The sequence below is a fragment of the Schistocerca americana genome, chromosome X, assembly GCF_021461395.2.
Source record: "Schistocerca americana isolate TAMUIC-IGC-003095 chromosome X, iqSchAmer2.1, whole genome shotgun sequence".
Classification (NCBI taxonomy): domain Eukaryota; kingdom Metazoa; phylum Arthropoda; class Insecta; order Orthoptera; family Acrididae; genus Schistocerca; species Schistocerca americana.
Window position 1 is genome coordinate 216,567,483 of NC_060130.1, and position 20,217 is coordinate 216,587,699.

The 20,217-nt window shown below is 42.0% G+C and overlaps 1 protein-coding gene across 1 annotated transcript in view; it reads left to right on the forward strand.

The window, feature by feature from the left end:
- The first annotated feature begins 562 nt into the window (after window positions 1-562).
- The window catches only part of LOC124555684 (heat shock 70 kDa protein 14-like), a 51,828-nt gene continuing 32,173 nt past the window's right edge, over window positions 563-20,217 (forward strand). The window contains exons 1-2 of the mRNA XM_047129686.1: window positions 563-708; window positions 17,921-18,179. Coding sequence (XP_046985642.1) covers window positions 581-708; window positions 17,921-18,179 — 387 coding nt within the window. The 5' untranslated portion in view covers window positions 563-580. The remainder of the gene's footprint in view (window positions 709-17,920; window positions 18,180-20,217) is intronic.

Sequence of the window (20,217 nt, forward strand, 5' to 3'; positions counted from 1 at the left end):
GGCCATTTTAATTTAAGTTTTCTGTGATTTCCTCTTCTCTCTTCAAAGAAATGCAATAATAATTTGATTCCAGTGCCATGTCCTTCACATCTCCTGATGAGCTAATGTTCTGTTACTAATGTTCTGGGTTGACAAAATGTTAAACTTTTATATTTCTTCCTTTTTATCTGATAAAATAAAGAAACCACATACAGAAATATGTGCATGTGTTATTGTTTCTGCTTGAACTGTGTTATAATGAAATATGTTGTTTTAATGGTGACAGCATCTTTCAAGAACCTAGAGGACAGATGTCATGTGAGAAAATTTATGTATTCTTCTTGTTATTTTGTGTAATCCTTAATTTGCATGGTAGGATGTGGAATCAAACCTGTATACTCCCATATATAAATTAGACAGTTCTTGTAAATAATTACTGGGTTTAATTTTTTTGTGTTTTTTTTTAATCCAGAAATTGAGTAATCATTGTTTAGTATAACATTGTTTGTAATTATATAATTTGTATTTATAAATAATTTGTGAGTAATGATTACATACCTCCTGCAGGATGTGCCTTGTTTATCGCCTGGGGGGAGCTACAATGGATGTTACAGTTGTATTGTGCTGTGCAGGAATGTACACAGTGAAAGGCCATGTGTATAAAGCAAACTTCGGAGGGGACAAGTTCACAGAGATACTGGCCAACTTTTTCGCCGAAATATTTCACGAGTGAGTTCAATTGGTCTGTTATTACAAGATGTCTCTCTTCTTGACACTGTGTTATTGTAATATTGTTGATAATTACCCTATGTATGATTTGTGATCCAAAAGTAATCGAAATTTTTATTTTCCTAAAAGAATCTTTGTTTATTCATAATCATCAGCCTTTTCCGCTTCAAAGTAATCCCCCTCAGATATGATACACTTACGCCAGCACTTTTTCCAATCTTGGAAGTGCTTCTGAAATTCACTTTTCGTTATGATGTTCAGCTCCTTCAGTGATTCTGTTTTTATCTCATCAGTGGTGGCAAAACAACATTCTCTCATTGTTCTCATCGACCTCAGGTATAGGAAGAAGTTGCATTTGGCCATGTTTGGTGAGTATGGTGGCTGAGGCGACAGAACGTTTTTGGCTTTTGCCAAAAAATCATGATCAAGCATTGAGATGTGAACGGGAGCATTATCGTGGTGCAATTTCCACGAGTAGTTTTGCCACAGTTCTGGCAGGTTTTTTTTTTTTTTTGACTGCTTCACGCAAACAGCACTTAACTTACAGGTAGTGTTCCTTATTGGCTGTACAACCATAAGACAAGAACTCTTGATGCACTATCCAATTGTCATTGAAGAAAACAGTGAGAAGAACCTTGGCATGTGATCGAATTTGTTGAATTTTTTTCAGTCCTGGCTCTTCAGGCAGTTTCCATTGGGACGATTGGGCCTTGGTGTTGGTGTCATACCCGTATACCCATGTTTTGTCACCTGTTTTAATCTTATTTAGAAGTTCTGGATTGTTGTCAACTTTGTTCAGCAATTCCTGAGTGAAGTCTAGGTGGCGACGTTTTTGGTCAAAATTCCACGATTTTGGAGCAAACTTTGCTGCTGGTTCACGTTTAATTCCCAAAACACCCAAAAAAAAAAAAAAAAATAAAAATAGCTTGGCGTGAGCCAAAGGATATGCTGACATTATCAGCAACATCTCTGATGGTAATTTGGTGGTTTTCCAGAGCCATTTTCTTTACTACTTCCACTTTATAAGTAATGATGTGCTAGGGCATCCAGAACGGTTACTGTCTTTGTCTTCTCAACCCTCTTTGGAATGTTCATACCCCTCATAAATTCTTGTCTTACTCATAGTAGAGTTGCCAAAAGCCACAGTCAGTATTTCAAATTTTCAATTTTTCAATATTTTAGCAATGGCCTTCATTGGAAAAATAGAAACACACACCATTCATTCACGCAAGCAAGCACACCTCACGCACACATGACCACCAACTCCAGCATCTTAGGTCTGACCCCAGCTGCCAGAGTTGGCGGTCAGTAGTTCATGAGGTGTGCTTGCTTGTGTGAATGAATGGAGTGTGTGTCTCTTTTTGCAATGAAGGCTGTTGCTGAAAGCGTATTTGTAAGCATCTTTTAATTGTGCCTGTCTGCAACTAACAGTAAGTAGCAGTCTATCTTTTCCTATGTTGGATATTCCTGCCTGGAGTTTCCATTGTTTAAAATTTAGTGTAAATTCTTTGATCCACCTTTTTCGAAAGTAAAACATTTTCCAGGGACTCTGAAAACACGTATAACCTTTTTGACTGTGAACAATAAAATAAATATTTAAAACAGCTGAAAATCCCAAACATGTATCAGGAACATGTGTATCAACAAGAGAAAAAAAGGAAAGAAATTGAAGATCAGATGTATGAAGCCCACGAAATAAAAAAAATTCCCATTACTTTTTTTATCACACTTTGTATAATGTGTAGTGATGATTGTTGTCCCGCTCCTAGTAGTTGGTCGTTTTGACAATATGTGCAAAATGCACCTGTCTCCTTTGAAAATATAACATTTTACTGTTAATTCTTTTCCAAACACTACAGAAGACTGCCAGTGGTGTATGAAATACAGTAATATTGTTGTTGTTGTTGTGGTCTTCAGTCCTGAGACTGGTTTGATGCAGCTCTCCATGCTACTCTATCCTGTGCAAGCTTCTTAATCTCCCAGTACCTACTGCAGCCTACATCCTTCTGAATCTGTTAAGTGTATTCATCTCTTGGTCTCCCTCTACGATTTTTACCCTCCACACTGCCCTCCAATACTAAATTGGTGATCCCTCGATGTCTCAGAACATGTCCTACCAATTGATCCCTTCTTTTAGTCAAGTTGTGCCACAAGCTCCTCTTCTCCCCAATTCTATTCAATACCTCCTCTTTAGATATGTGATCTACCCATCTAATCTTCAGCATTCTTCTGTAGCACCACATTTCGAAAGCTTCTATTCTCTTCTTGTCTGAACTATTTATCGTCCACGTTTCACTTCCATACATGGCTACACTCCACAAAGTAATATTAAGAACAGTAACTTACGTTTGTTGTGTAAACTGTGTTACTAAACATCTAACCCACTGTTTGGCATATGGTTCATGATTCCAGTTACAGATTGCCTATCTGATGGCTTCCAAGGGCAACAAAAATTTGAATTTCAGTATTTCATTTAATTATTGGCCAAATTTAAAACATTAAAATTGTCATAATTTACTCGTTAAGAGGTATAAATCTTATGTTAAAAGTCGGGCACAGTAATAAGTCTTATAGTTAGAAATGATGTACGTATCTTGAGGCAGCGTAACTCAGGGCGTGCAAGTTGTCCAGGCTATATTCACCCAGAATTTGAGAATGAGAGCACTTAGCAACTTCCAACTAACTTTACACGTAATTTCAAATCTTTTCTAAACTTTTCTCACTTACATGTTTAATGTCAAATATATTTAACACATTAACTCGTTTGTAGAGCAATCATACAGTCTGAAACTGTTTCATACATGAGTGTTAGATTCTTTAAAGAATCTTCACTGAGGTTTACTGTTAATTACTAGGATGTGATCAGAAAATTGGCTATAGCAGTTGCCAATGCTAGTATTGCAAACCCATGCAAGGTTGCATTTATATGGTGAAATGTATTATAATGTAATGGAGAAAAACTGTGTAGCTTTAATACAGGGTGTACATAAAGTCCGGGAATACTTTCAATTATTTATTGCGTAAGAACCAAACATTGTACAGATATCATACATGTCGTCTTGAAGAGAAACCCTGTAGGTTTTTTTCCATGTATACCATGTAGTTTGGTAATTTGCCGATAGTCAGGGCTAGTCGCAAATGTGGCAGGTTTTCTGTGTGTTGGAGTTTGACAAAAACGAGTGTGCTACAGCTGTTCAATGGATGCTTAGAACCAAGTATGGTAAGAAGCCACCAACAAGGAAGGCCATTTAGCACTGGTACAACAAATTCATTAGAATGGGTTGCTTGTGCCCAGAAAAGAGAAGCATGTATGAGAGACTGGGAAGGCAATTTAATCAACCAAGATAGCATAACTCTTGTTACAGATCCTTACCATTTTGAAATGATGGGAAATATTATTTCAGAAAATAACTGGATACGTAACCAAATATTTGCTAAGTAAATGTTGATAAATATAAATTTAAAGATAGAAGGAACCAGGGCATAAACAGTGGAATTGTATCTTGATAGCAAAACGGACAGTGTGTGACATAAACTTGAGCCCTGTGCATGATTACCCGTAAACACTATTTCTAAGTTTTTCTTTGGTTTCCTTCACTGCTTGCTCATTGTACCAGTTGAATAACACCAAGGATAGGCTAGAGCCCTGTCTCTTTCCCTTCTCAATCACTTCTTCCCTTTCATGCCCTTCAACCCTTATAATTGCTATTAATCTTTCCTGGTGTTGGCTTCTACCAGTTTTTCCCTTTTGTAAATAATTTCAGTATTTCGCAACCGTGAATTACTATACTGATATTTTGGTAATAGTCACACCTGTCAGCAACTGCTTCCTTTGGAATTGGAATTAGTTATTCTTCTTGAAGTCTGAAGGTATTTTGCCTGTTGTCTCATATATTTTGCACACCAGGGTGCGTAGTTTTGTCATGACTGGTTCTCAAAAGGACATCAGCAGATGTTACTGATAAAAATGTACCTCAGGGGCCTTGTTTTGGCATAGATCTTTTGGTCCTAGGTCAAATTACTCTTGCAGTATCATAGCTCCCATCTCATCTTCATCTACTTCCTTTTCCCCTTTCTATAATATTGCCTTCAACTTAATTTCCCTTGTATAGCTCATCTATATATTTCTTCCACATTTCTGCTTTCCCCCATTTGCTTGGTACTGGTTCTCCATCTAAGCTCATGATATTCATACAGCTGCTTCTCTTTTTTTCCAAATCCCTCTTAATTTACCCGTAGGCAGTATCATTCCCTTGCAAACATTTGCTCATGTCCTGGTGGAATGTCCGCCTTATAAAAATATCGTAATCTAGTCAGTTACTTTATATTTTAAGATTAAAAAAGAAATATTTATAGATTTTTAATGAATTCTTCTACCAGATTCTGTATTTTCAGTTAAACTTACCCCAAAAATTTAAATCTTAGGATTAGATGTCACTTTCCCAGTGAATGTCATACTAAATATTTTCAGGTTTAGGTCCATACTTGCACATCAGTAACTATTTAAGTAGTATGTTGTAAATAAAAATCTTGATGAAATTTCCATTTCTTAAATTATTTTTATGCCGGGCTTAAAGTAGCACTCATTGATAGCCCACATTACTGAAAGTGTGTTGATATTACTAAGAGTTTGGTAAAAGATATTTTCAGGTTCTGGACCCTACTTACATATTAGTATGTATTTAAAAAGTATGTTGTTGATGCAAGTAAAGAACAAATAATGAATATTTCAGTTTAAAAATTTTTTTTTAGGGCAACTGTCGGGAAAAATGTGTTGGTATTGCTAGAGTTAAACAAATGTCTTCAAGATGATCATGAGTGAAGATTACATAATATTCTGGCCCCACATTTTTGAGCAACGAAGACTTACAAAAGAAAGATGAGTTACCCTAGGACATTATTCCATATGACATTATTGCATTAAAGTATGCAAAATATGTCACCTTACTGATTTGTCTCCCCAAGGTTTACAATGATTCTAAGTGCAAATGCAGCTGAACTAAGCTGTTTTAAGAGTTGCAAAATTAAATCCCTGGAATATATTGCTAGACTTACTAAGTACAACATTCTGCAGTCTTTTGTGTAGCTATGGCATTGATTGGTTGGTTATACCATCAATCCCACCAAACTTCAATTTATCTAAGAGAATGCTGCGATTCACGTAATCAGATGCCTTAGATAAGTTGCAGAAAATACCAGACGGCGCTATTTTATTATTTAGTGCTCGTAAAATTTGGCAAGGGAATATGTAAATGGCATTCTCAGTAGAGCAACTCTTCTGAAACCCAAACTGTGGTTCGTTGACAATATCAGTGCTGCTAAGGTGAGATAATATTCTAGAATACATCACTTTCTCAAACATTTTGGAAAATGGTGTCAGCAGTGAAGCTGGTCGGTAGTTATTGAACTGACATCTCTTTTTATCACCTTTCTTAAAGAGAGGCTTGACAACAGAATATTTCAGTCTCTTTGGAAAAATGAGTTATGTTACTGATACATCACATATTTCAGATAAGACCATGCTTTTTATATTGGAACAAAACTTTATAATATTGTATTGGAAACACTATCTAAACCAGATGAGCTTTTATTTTTCAAGAGTATGGATAATTTTCTGAATTTCAGAAGGAGAAGTTGGTAATACATTCATATAATTGAATTTTATGAGAGTTTCAACACACTGCTGTGATTTTCCCCTTTAACTGTTTGTCCCTATACTTTCTACCAATTATTAAATGTACTTACTACCTGTGGCTCATCATTACATCACTGCCATTCAGTTCAGTAGTGGTGATATCCTGTGCCTCGTTGTCCTGTCTCTCGTTTCACTGCATTCCATAAAGCCCCAAGTCTGTTGTCAGACTTACTGATTTCTGACGTGATGTGAAGGTTTCTTGAATTTTTAATAATTTTTCTTAGTAATTTTGAGTAGTTTTGTTGTGTGCAACTACAGCTGGATCAATACTTGTTCTTGCTAATGGGTACATTTTCCTTTTCCTTGAAGATGATATTTTAATCGCTGTAGTGATCCATGGTTTTCATATGGCCATTTAATATTCTTTCTAATTAGCATATATGGAAAGGTATTTTCAAATAATTAAATGAATTTATCATGGAATAGATAAAATTTAATTTAGCATTTGGTTCAGCATAAATTTCATCTCGGGTTATCTCTTGAAAGCTGTTCTTAAAAACATCTGTTGTGGAGGCATTAATTATTCTGATTTCCACTTAAGTGTATCCATACTGTAAGGCACTAGGTAATTTATCCTAACAAACAGTGCATCATGTTCAGAGAGAGCATTTGTTACTGGGTAAACAGTATTTTTCTGGCTTTGAGCTTTAAAACTAATTAGGGTCCTACAGTCTTTATCCATCTGTGTTGGAAAGTTAATTACTGGAATCAAATTGTGTGATCCAAATAAAGTTCCCTATTTTTCCTATCAGGATCCTTTAGAAAATGTGCATTGAAGTCACCACAGACCATTAACTGCTTGCTGCTGCCTGACAGATAGCACAGTAAGGAATCCAGATTCCTTATAAATAGTTTAAAATTTCCTTGTGGGTATCTATATAATTCACAGATACACTTCTCTGTATGCTGATCACTACAAAAACTACTTGCCTTAATGTTTTTGAACTTGTGTTCTGTCTTAATATATGTAACAAATCTTCCTTTTCATATATTATTTCTGCATGAGTAAGCTTCTGGAGTTAATGTTTTATACATAATAATAACAAGGAGCATATTAAGAGTATTAGAAAATAGTCTTGCTGCATATAATGTTAATTTATAGCAGTGCACTTTAGTAGTATCTTAACACACCTTGTGATCACATGGTTTCTTTGTCAATGAAAGTCTCTCTATTGTATAACAGATTTGTTTTCATGACCACTCACACCATTAATCCTCACATAAATCCATATTTTATGATTTTAGTCTCATTTTCCATTTCTTAATAGCTGTACTTTATTTACATGTATCATCTTGAACATGCAAATCTGAATGTCCTCCAGTTTCCCCCGTTCGTGTTCTGTGAAAGCCTACACTCATCTACTTTGTCTTATTTGTTGCTGACAGCCACCTTTACCTGTGCACTCTAATATGCATAACAAGAAGTTACAAGCAGAGGATTTGAACGTAATTTTTAAAATATTAAATGTAAATCACACCATTTCACATAGTTTTACACTAACAATTTTTATCTCTCTTATTCCGTTGTCATTCTATCATTTACAAAATTCAAACGAATAAAGAAATGTGTTGATGAACTGCTATGATAAAAATGTGTCTTTGCTTAGAGTATGAACGTTACAACAGCTACTAGTGATAGTTAGCACTCTAATCGACCTACCGTATGTGGCCGATCACTACACACACTCCCCCCTGTGGGCCCAGGGATTACAATAGGCCCGAGGTATTCCTGTCTGTCCTAAGAGGTGACAAAAATGAGTCTCATACGTTTCGGCCTCTATGGGGTGGTCTCCTGTAGGGTTTGACCTCCATTTTTCAAAGTTTTCCCAGAGAGTGAGCCAATTGGGGAAGGGCGCCTTACACGGTTTATCCTGTCCATTGTCTATAGAGATCTTTAGCCCACTTCCTCGCCGTTGCATTGCAGTCCAGCTCATCCTCCATCTCTTGGGCAAGGAACCTTCCTGGATGTGTTTTCCACCATGCACTGTGCAGTGTCGCTTTCTGCACCAACGATGACCATGGACTTCCTTGCACCTCATATCCAGCATGGCAGCCAGTCCGTTGTGGTGGGGCCACCATGTACCCTGTTGGTTGTAGCCCCCTGACAAAACGGGGATGGCTCTGCTGATGCCTGCGCTGTTAACTCCCAACATATGCCAAGGATATGCCTGTCACCCTGGGGCATCAGGACTCCCGGCAATGGCCATCGTGCCAGGTGGCCTTTGCTGTGGCTGGGTGGCGCCCGTGGGGAGGACCCCTGGTCAGAGTGGGTGGCATCGGGGCAGATGATGCGCAATGAAGCGTACCACATCATCACTTGGCAGTGATCAGCCACCAGCAGTCTCTAAGAGTTCCACGTCTCAGTACAATGCAAGAAATTCTGTCCCTAAATCATTCCCCTCCCAGGCCACACCATGGGGAATGCCAGGCTAAGGATGGCAGCGAACCTTATTCACCCCGGTACCTCGTACATATGAGAGCTGATGGGGACTCCTTTGTTTCGATGAAGTCACAGTTTTTTGTAGAGCATTTACAGGACAAGTTTAGGGAGGTGAAGCGCTTGTACAAAATGCGTTCTGGGTCAGTCTTGATAAAAATAGCATCCTCTGCCCAGTCATGGGCTTTACTCACTTGTAAAAAGTTGGGGGATGTTTCTGTTACCATCACACCACATAAGAGCTTAAATATGGTGCAGGGTACTATATTCCACAGAGGCCTTCTTTTACTGTCTGAAGATGAGCTGTGCGCCAATTTAGAACAGCGAGGTGTACATTTCATCCGGTATGTCCTCCGGGGTCTGAGGGATAATCAGGTTGCCACCGGTGCCTTCATCTTGGCCTTCGAGGGTGATACATTGCCTGAGAAGGTCAAGGTGGTGGTCTACCGCTGTGATGTAAAGCCCTATATCCCTGTCCCGATGCGGTGCTTTAAGTGCTGGAAGTTTGGCCATATGTCTTCCCGCTCTACTTCCAACGTCACATGTTGAGATTATGGATGTCCATCACATCCCAATACTCCATGTGCCCAGCCTCCCATCTGTGTCAATTGGGGTGAGCATCATTCACCTTGCTCGCCAGACTGCAGGATTTTACAGAAAGAGAGGAAAATTATGGCATACAAGACCGTGGACTGAACTGACCTGGACTGAGGCTAAGAGAAAATATGAGCGCCTATATCCTGTGGCTATGACCACCTCACATGCTGCCGCTATGAGAACAGTTGTAGCTCCATCAGTTCCACAAATTCCGCTCGACCCTTGGAGCCAGAAGGGTACACCTGCCCCCTTGATGGTGGGGGTGGGGGGGGGGCGGCAATTCCCTCCTGTTGCTCCCGCATCGCCTACCTCAGGAGCACTGCCCCACCAACCATCGGGGGCACCAGCCCCACTTCTCAGCTGGAGAAGTGTAAGTCTTCTTCGGCTCCTCTCGCCAGGAAGGGATCCCTTGGGTCACTCCCTTCCCAGCTTTCTGCTAGTGGGAAAGATGATGCCGCCAGTGGCCGAAGTGCCCAAAAGTAGCTGGTTGTAGGGTTTCACAATCATCCTGAGTCCCGGAGACTGAATTAGTGAAACCCTCTCAGCCAGAGACACCCAAGGAGCAGAGAGAAAAGTCCAAAAAGAAGACCTCTATGACCAAGGAAATTGTGGTCGCACCCACACCACCGCTACCTACAAGGTCTGCATCTGAGGATGAGGTGGAGATGCTCGCATCTGCTGAGGACCTACACTACTGGCCATAAAAATTGCTACACCACGAAGATGACGTGCTACAGACCCGAAATTCAACTGACAGGAAGAAGAAGGTGCTGTGATATGCAAATGATAAGCTTTTCAGAGCATTCACACAAGGTTGGCGCCAGTGGTGACACCTACATCATGCTGACATGAGGAAAGTTTCCAGCCAATTTCTCATACACAAACAGCAGTAGACCGGCGTTGCCTGGTGAAACGTTGTTGTGATGCCTCGTGTAAGGAGGAGAAATGCGTACCATCACTTTTCCGACTTTGATAAAGGTCGGATTGTAGCCTATCGCGCTTGCAGTTTATCGTATTACTACATTGCTGCTCGCGTTGGTCGAGATCCAATGACTGTTAGCAGAATATGGAATCGGTGGGTTCAGGAGTGTAATACGGAACGCCGTTCTGGATCCCAGTGGCCTCGTATCACTAGCAATCGAGAAGACAGGCATCTTATCTGCATGGCAGTAACGGATCATGCAGCCATGTCTCGATCCCTGAGTCAACGGATGGGGACGTTTGCAAGACAACAACCATCTGCATGAACAGTTCGATGACGTTTGCAGCAGCATGGACTATCAGCTCGGAGACCATGACTGCGGTTACCCTTGACGCTGCATCACAGACTGGAGCGCCTGCGAATGTGTACTCAACGACAAACCTTGGTGCACGAATCGCAAAACATCATTTTATCCGATGAATTCAGGTTCTGTTTACAGCATCATGATGGTCGCATCCGTGTTTGGCGACATCACGCTGAAAGCACATTGGAAGCGTGTATTCGTCATCGCCATACTGGCGTATCATCCGGGGTGATGGTATGGGCTGCCATTGGTTACACGTCTCGGTCGCACCTTGTTCGCATTGACGGCACTTTGAACAGTGGACGTTACATATCAGATGTGTTACGACCCGTGGCTCTACCCTTCATTCGATCCCTGCAAAACCCCACATTTCAGCAGGATAATGCACAACCGCATGTTGCAGGTTCTGTACAGGCCTTTCTGGATACAGAAAATGTTTGACTGCTGCCCTGGCCAGCACATTCTCCAGATCTCTCATCAATTGAAAACGTCTGGTCAATGGTGGCCAAGCAACTGGCTCGTCACAATACACCAGTCACTACTCTTGATGAACTGTGGTATTGTGTTGAAGCTGCATTGGCAGCTGTACCTGTACATACCATCCAAGCTCTGTTTGACTTAATGCCCAGGCATATCAAGGCCGTTACAACGGCCAGAGGTGATTGTTCTGGGTACTGATTTCCCAGTCTCATGATGTCATCCTTCAGTGGAATCACGGTGACTTTTTCCACCACCTGGCTGAGCTACAGCAACTGTTAAGCTTGACACCTGCTATCTGCATTGCACTCCAGGAAACCTGGTTCCCGGCAGTGCGGACCCCATCCCTCCATGGCTATAAGGGATATTACAGGAACCGTAGCAACTATAATAGTGTGTCAGCTGGAGTTTGCATTTATGTCCTGAACTCAGTCTGTAGTGCAACAGTGCCCCTTCAAACCCCTCTTTAAGCAGTGGCCGTCAGCATAAGGGCGACACAGGAAATAACTGTCTGCAATGTATATCTTCCTCCAGATGGTGCAATACCCCTGAATGTATTAGCTGCACTGATTAATCAACTCCCTAAACCTTTCCTACTTTTTGGATATTTTAACACCCATAACCCCTTGTGGGGTGGCACCGTGCTTAGTGGCCAAGGCAGTGATGTCGAAGCTTTACTGTCTGAGTTCGACCTCTTCCTCGTAAATACTGGGGCCACCACACATTTTATTGTGGCTCATGGTAGATACTCAGCCATTGATTTATCCATTTGCAGCCCAGGACGTCTCCCATCTATCCACTGGAGAGCACATGACGACCTGTGCAGTTGTGACCACTTCCCCATCTTCCTGTCACTGCCCTGGCATCAGGCCAACGGTCACTTATCCGGATGGGTTTTTAAACAAGGTGGACTGGGAAACTTTCACCTCTGTGGGCACCATTGACTCTCCCCCTCAGGGTAACATGGGTGTGATGGTTGAGCAGGTGACTACAACAGTCGTTAATGGAGAGGAAAATGCAATCCCTCGCTCTTTTAGATGCCCCCTTGGTGGTTGACAGAAGTCACTGAGGCAATTAAGGAGCATCAGCGAGCTCTACAGCAGCATAAGTGGCACCCTTCCCTGGATCACCTCATAGCCTTTAAGCGGCTCCTTGTCGGCGTTCGCCAGATTATCAAATTACGGATGGAGGAGTGTTGGGAGAGATAAGTCTCATCCATTGGATGCTGTACGTCACTTTCCCAAGTCTGGACGAAGATCAGACGTCTTTTTTGTACCAGATCCCAACAGGTGTCCCTGGCATTAACATCAATGGTGTGTTGTCAACCGGCGCTAACGCGATTGCTGAGCACTATGCTTGAGGCTCTGCTTCGGCAATCGAACCCCCCCCCTTTTGCACCCTTAAACGGTGGATGGAAAGGAAAGCCCTCTCGTTCGCTACACCCCACAGTGAATCCTATAATGCCCCATTTACATAGTGGGAGCTCCTCAGTGCCCTTGCACATTGCCCTGACACAGCTCCTGAGCCAGATCAGATCCATGGTCAGATGATTGAACATCTCTCATCTGACTACAAGTGACATCTGCTTGTCATCTTCAATCGGATCTGGTGCGTCTCGTCTTTCCATCCCAGTGGTGGGAGAGCACCATCATTCCGATGCTTAAACTCGGTAAAAACCCGCTTGAAGTGGATAGCTATCGGACCATCAGCCTCACCAATGTTCTTTGTAAGCTCCTGGAGTGTATGGTGTGTCTGTGGCTGTGTTGGCTCCTGGAGTCACGTGGTCTACTGACTCCATGCCAGGGCGGCTTCCGCCAGGGTTGCTCTAACACTGATAATCTTGTGTCCCAAGAGTCTGCCATCCGAACAGCCTTTTCCAGATGCCAACACCTAGGTGCCGTCTTGTTTGATTTACAAAAAGCATATGACACCACCTGGCAACATCATATCCTTGCCACATTATACAAGTGTGGTCTCAGAGGCCCACTCCTGTTTTTTTTTATCCAAAATTTCCTGTCACTTCATACTTTCCGTGTCCAGGTTGATGCCTCCCATAGTTCGCCCCATTTCCAGGAGAGAGGGGTCCCGCAGGGCTCCGTATTGAGTGTATCTCTATTTTTAGTTGCCATTAATGGTGTAGCAGCAGCTGTAGGGCCATCCGTCCCACTGTCTCTGTATGCAGACGACTTCTGAATTTCACACTGTTCCACCAGTATTGGTGTTGCTGAGTGGTGCCTACAGGGCGCCATCCACAAGGTGCAGTCATGGGCTCTAGCCCATGGTTTCCAGTTTTTGGCCGCAAAGTCGTGTATAATGCACTTCTGTTGGTGTCGTATTGTTCATGTGGAACCAGAACTTTACCTTAATGTCGATCCACTCACTGTAGTGGAGACATATCGATTCTTAGAACTGTGTTTTGACACCCGATTGACTTGGCTTTCTCACCTCAGTCACCTTAAGCAGAAATGCTGGCAGCACCTCAATGCCCTTCGCTGCCTGAGCAACACCAATTGGGGTGCAGATCGCTGTACGCTGCTGCAGCTCTACAGAGCCCTTGTTCAATCCCGCCTTGAGTATGGGAGTCTGGTTTATGGTTCGGCTGCACCCTCAGCATTGCGTTTGCTCGACCCAGTGCACCACTGTGGCGTTTGCCTAGTGACAGACGCTTGTAGGACGAGTCTGGTGAATAGTGTCCTGGTGGAGGCCGGAGTCCCTCCATTGCAGGTTAGGCGTGCACAGTTGCTCTCCAGTTACATTGCATACGTTTGTAGTTCTCTTGCGCATCTGAATTTCGGTCTCCTTTTCCTGCCCGTGGCGGTTCATCTCCTGCATCGGCGGCCCAGGTCAGGGCTTACACTTGCAGTTCGTGTTCAAACCCTTCTGTCTGAACTTCAGTTGTTGCCTTCACCACCTACACTTGATGTTCATTCACGAACACCTCAGTCGTGTACATCTAGGCTGCAGCTTCGATTCTCATCACGTACCGGGGCCACGAAGTGGTTTACACCGATGGCTCGATGGCTAATGGTCATGTTGGCTTTGCCTATGGTCACGGAGGACATATAGAGCAGCATTCCTTGCGTGATGGCTGCAGTGTTTTCACTGCAGAGCTGGCAGCCATATCTCGTGCTCTTGAGCACATCCACTCGTGCCCAAGTGAGTCATTTATCCTGTGTACTGATTCCTTGAGCAGCCTACAAGCTACTGACCAGTGCTATCCTCATCATCCTTTGGTAGCGACCATCCAGGAGTCCGTCTATGCCCTGGAATGGTCCAGTCATTCAGTGGTGTTTGTCTGGACCCCAGGTAAAGTAGGAATCCCAGGCAATGAATTTGCCAACAGGTTGGCTAAACGGGCTATGCAGAAACCGCTTATGGAGATCGGCTTCTCTGAAACTGACCTGAGCTCAGTATTACGCCGCAAGGTTTTGTGGCTTTGGGAGACAGAATGGCATAACCTCAGTACGCACAGCAAGCTGCGTGCCCTTGAGGAAACTACGAATGTGTGGAAGACTTCTGTGCGTGCCCTTAAGGAAACTACGAATTTGTGGAAGACCTCTGTGCGTGCCTCTCACAGGGACTCTGTGTTTCTCCGTCGGCTCCGCATTGGCCATACGTGGCTGTCTCATGGTTACCTCCTCCTTCGTGATGACCCACCTCAGTGTCACTGTGGCTCACGAATGACAGTCGTCCATCTCTTGCCGGACTGCTCACTTTCCGCCGCTCTGCAGCGGACTTTTAACCTTCCCAGCACCCTACCTTCAGTGTTGGGCAATAATGCCTCAACAGCAGCTTTAGTTTTACATTTTATTCTTGAGGGTGTGTTTTATCATTTTCTCCAAGTTTTAGTACATGTCCTTCATCCCTGTGTGTCCTCCACCCTCGTGCTTTCAGGGTGGGGGTTTTAATGTGTTGCAGAGTGGCTGGCTTTTCCTTTTTATCCTCATTGTCAGCCAGCCATGGTAACGTGCTTTTTTGATTTAAGATCTTCTACCTGTTTTTTGCGTCTTTGTGGTTTTCTTGTCCCCTTTTGTCCACTTAAGTGTGTTGACCTTCAGTCGTTGTCATTTTTCCTTTCATTCTGTTTGGTCTTGTCTCATTGTCTTACTCTCAGCATTGTGGCATTGTTTCCTTTGGAACAGTGGACCGATGACCTCATAGTTTGGTCCCTTCCTCACTCTTTTAAACCAACCAACTAGGCCACTCTTTGTGCAGTCTGTTGATTACTGGCTTGCCCAGCATTATTTGTGCCAGGTTTACTTAATTGGTACACTACATGGCTATGACAATTGAAACATGATGTCCTCCCTCTCTCTTAAAAAAAAAAGAAGAAGAAGAAAAGACCTCATAGATGTGTGCTGATGGGATGGATGACCATTGAGGCGAAATGGTCGTTAGTGGTAACCTTAGGTGAACCTGCCACACCATAGTTTTATAACACCTACATAGGCAGTCAGTGCTCTCTATCTGGGTGGACTGTACAGAACCCAAGCTGTTTGTGGGAATGCATGTGGATCCCAACTAAGACGAAAGAAATATCTCCACGTTATGGGTGGGTCATTAGCAGTCACCAAAACCCTCTGGAACTGCACCAGGAAATTGAACTTTGATCATTGTTGAAAGGCACAATCTTGTCAGAATGTCTTTGTTGTGGAGTAGAAAAACACGACACCCTCAGCTACCATAAGGCCTTGTAAGTTGTAGGGACGTCATGGACATTGACACTGCTGAACTGAAAAAGTAGTGGGGAATCGGAAGCATAACAGAAGAGAGGAATTTGATGATGTAAGTGAATGGTGAACTGTAGAGAACTGTTGCCTTCACCGTAACATTCAGTTGGCTATCCTAGAACTCATCAAGGTTTTATTTATTATACTAAAAGTAAAACTTTAGGTACCCAATCTAATGTGGTGCTACAAATGCCAATGGTGTGGTAGCACCACAGGAAAGACACCTTCAAAGCCAGGACATTATGTTCAGTGCCAGACTTCTGTCTAAATTGCTCAGATAGTCAGCTGCTAGGAGCAGGCATTGCGTGGTATTTTTAGAAGAAACGAAAATTAAAAAAATTATGTTGGTCATTAAAATTTCCTGTACTGAGAAAGAAATAACATAATACCTTGCAACCTCCTCTGTTCTGCATCTACATACATACTCTGCAGGCCACCTAATGGTGCCTGACAGAGGGTAACTTGTACGAATGTTAGTCATTTTCTTTCCTGTTCCACTTGCGAACAGAGTGAGGGGAAAATGACTGTTCATATGCTACCATACGAGTCCTAATTTCTTTTACATTGTCTGTGCAGTCCATATGTGATGCTATGTTGGTGGCAGTAGAATTGTTCTGCAGTTGGCTGCAGATGCTGATTCTCTAAGTTCTCTCAGTAGTGTTTCGGGAAAAGAATGCCAGCTTTCCTCCGGGGATTACCATGTGGGTTCACGAAGTATCTCTGCAATACTTTCTTGTTGATTGAACCTACTAGTAACAAATCTACTGACACGCTTTTGAATTGCTTTGATGTCTTCCTTTAATCCATCCTGATGTGGATCCCAAACACTCTAGCAGTACTCAATAATGGGTCTCACAAGTGTTCTATACACTATCGCCTGCCCCCCCCCCCCCCCCACCTCCCTTTTCCAGGGAAGAGAATGTTTTTATCACTTATATGAATGATATTCCATAACAGAATATTTGTTTGTAACCTATATAAAATCAGGTCACAGATATCAGGATATTTAGACTCAAAACTAAAGAAAATCCACTTCCGAACAACACTGTCTTCCATGCTCATGTGCAGTCAGGTGTCTGCTTATATGAACATGGTTTCCTATATAACGGACTTGTAAGAACTTTATAGTCAGTTGGCTAGTTTTTGAAGCGATCGTCTCTGAAGCTGGGTGTTTTGCATTGAAATGCAATTTTGGCGTTATTTTTGAATAGACTCGTCATTGATTTTGAAGGATATTATTGCGTTTTACTTAACGTGTACACATTTTATGGAAGCTTTAATGCTGCTTGGAAGTCCATGTTCAAAAGAAATGGACTTGGCTGTCTTTTAATCTAGGTACCTTAAATATCCTGTTAAATCATTGGGTCTTATCAATTGGTATGAGCCTCTTATGGTGGCTGTGAATCAGCACACAATTAAGTTTTTCCATTTCTTTTTTTTTTTTTCCCCTTTTTGTCATCTCTGCCTTTTGTGGTGCTACAATAAATGCAAAACACCATGTATTAAGAGATACAGTCTAAATGTGTGTATTTTTAAACAGTGGAGACATTGGGCCATAGTGTGTAGATGGAGGGGGGGGCGGGGAGGAGAGAGAGAGAGAGAGAGAGAGAGAGAGAGAGAGAGAGAGAGAGAGAGAGAGAGAGAGAGAGAGAGAGAGAGAGACAGATTGTCTACATCTGACAAAGGACTTAGTATTTTAGCTTACAATGTCAAACAGTCTTCTTTCAGTGTGCCTGTTTGCCACCAAGCACCTCCCATAAGTGGTGAGTGGTAATCTATCTTTTTGATATGTAATTATCAGTTCCTTTAATTCTACTATAGAGTTTCTTATTGGAACACATCAAAAACTGAGCAGTTGTGGTGAAAAACTACTATAACAACCTTAACTGTTCGCTTTCCAATTTTTTAATAAAAGAAGGAAGACTGACTAGTGATACCATTATTCAATATGTGTGGGCCATTTAAACATAATACTTTCTTCTTATTGCAGAAAATGGAAGCTGGATCCAAATGATAGTCGATGTGCTATGGCTAAATTGTACAACGCTGCAGAGCAGAGCAAACACATTTTGTCCACAATGAGTACAGCTGATTGTTTTATTGAGTCTTTGTGTGAAGGAACAGACTTTAGCTACAATGTTACAAGAGCACGATTTGAAGAGTTGATTAGTGCAGCTGTGAAAATGTGCACTGCCCCCATAGATGCAGCACTGAGCCAAGCAGGTATCGATTGCAGAGACATAAACAAGGTGAGTCATCTGGTAGAGTTACTACCATTTTACAACATTACCCTTTCTCCATCCCTTCCCCAATCCCTCATACCCTTCCATGCCCTCAACCCTCCCTTTTACCATTCCCTTTTGCACTGTGTAACAATTCTGAGTCAGGTGTTTCTTCTTGTGATAATGCTCATGTTCTATTTCTTATTTTTTTTTTAATTTTATTATACTGTATTGCTCTTCTGTGTCAGTGATTCAAGGCTATGACCATAGCATCATACTTTCAGGTGAATTTTCAAGCTCTATGTCTACATACGTACTCGGCAAGCCATCTTACGGTGCATGACAGAAGGTACCTTGTACCAACACTAATCATTTCCTTTCCTGTCCACTTGCAAATAGAGCAAGGGAAAAAGCAACTGTCTACGTGCCTCCATATGAACTGTAATATCTCTTATCTTATTGTCATGGTCCTTAAGCAAAATGCACTACATTGATGGCAGTAGAATCATTCTTCAGTCAGCAGCAAATGCTGATTCATTGACTTTTCTCAATAGTATTTCACAAAAAGAATATGGTCTTCCCTCCAAGGATTTCCATTTCAGTTCACGAAGCACCTCAGTAATAATCATTTGTTGATCGAACCTACTGGTAACAAACCAAGCAGCCTGCCTGTGAATTGCTTCAATGCTTCCTTTTATGCGACCTGGTGGGGATCCCAAACACTCGAGCAGTACTCAAGAATGGGTTGTACTAGTATTCTATACTTGGTCTCCTTTATGGATGAACCACACATTCCACACGATATTAGGCAAGTGTACTAGTTTCTTTGGCTCTTCATTGTATGTCACAGATGCAAGGTGGTGGTGGTGGTGGTGATGATGATTTTACATTATTCTCCAGTTCTTTTCACTTACCTATGTTTCCTGTTAGGAAACACTGTGTGTGTGTGTGTGTGTGTGTGTGTGTGTGTGTAAATTCTCAAAATATGTGAATGCATAATGTTTGCCTAAAAGAACAGACACCACGGTGCAGAATCTGCAGCTATGAAAAATTATATATAAATTGAAGGGGGATAACTGCTGTCAGCTGCTGCAGGACGTTAAGTGGAATCAGTGGCGATGAGCGAAAATGTGTACTGGACCGAGACTCAAATCTGGGCTCTCCTGCATACTAGACAGGTGCAGTAACCACTGAACCATCCGGGACACAGTGTGAAATTTAAACTTATGTGATTTCTCCAAATAAATGTAGGCAAATGCCAGAACGGTTCCCTTGAAAAGAATGTGGGCAATTTCGTTCCCGATACCTGCATACACTGAGCTCGTACTCTCACTTCCTTGTCATTGGTGGGCTATAAGACCCTAATCTTCACTTATTCTTTTATTTACCATGAGTATTGCTGTCTAGTGTATACCAGCAGCAAGTGCAAGGCAAATAAATGAGAATATTAGTTCATATGTCTTAGCTGCTTCAGTTCAATTGTCAAGATTTTCAGCTCCGATTAGTCTGTCGCAAGCTGTGCTGCTGTATGTAAGAAAGCAAAATGAGTGAACTCTGGAAGCACTCAGTATTTTTAGATATGTTGGTCACAGAATATGGGAAGTAGGCAGAACTTAAGAGCTCTTTTTTTTTTTTTTATAGTGCGTTTTGCCTGGTCTCAAGTTGATTATGGTTGTGTGATGTGTCAGTATGCTCAGTCATTCTAGATGAAAACCTGTGAAGCAGTCAATCATGCGGAAATAGTGTTAGCCACCAAACCTTTTATGATCAGCTCCACTGTATGCTCTGAGACTAGCAAACCACCTCTTGTAATTGCATAGCAGCTCATCATGGTGTGAGAAGATTATAAAGTTTCCTCAGTGCGGAAGACACAGGCACACCATATCGTCGGTCACCCATTGACAGAAAAACACACTGAATAACAATTTGTGAGCACGTATCGAGCCTTTGGAATACATAGAAGTCAGGGGAAGCTCATGGAGGCCAGATGGATTGAACTTTAAAAAGGTAAGTAGGTTATTAGTAGATGTTACTACATGCGACATAAGAGGGTGAACCTTCCATC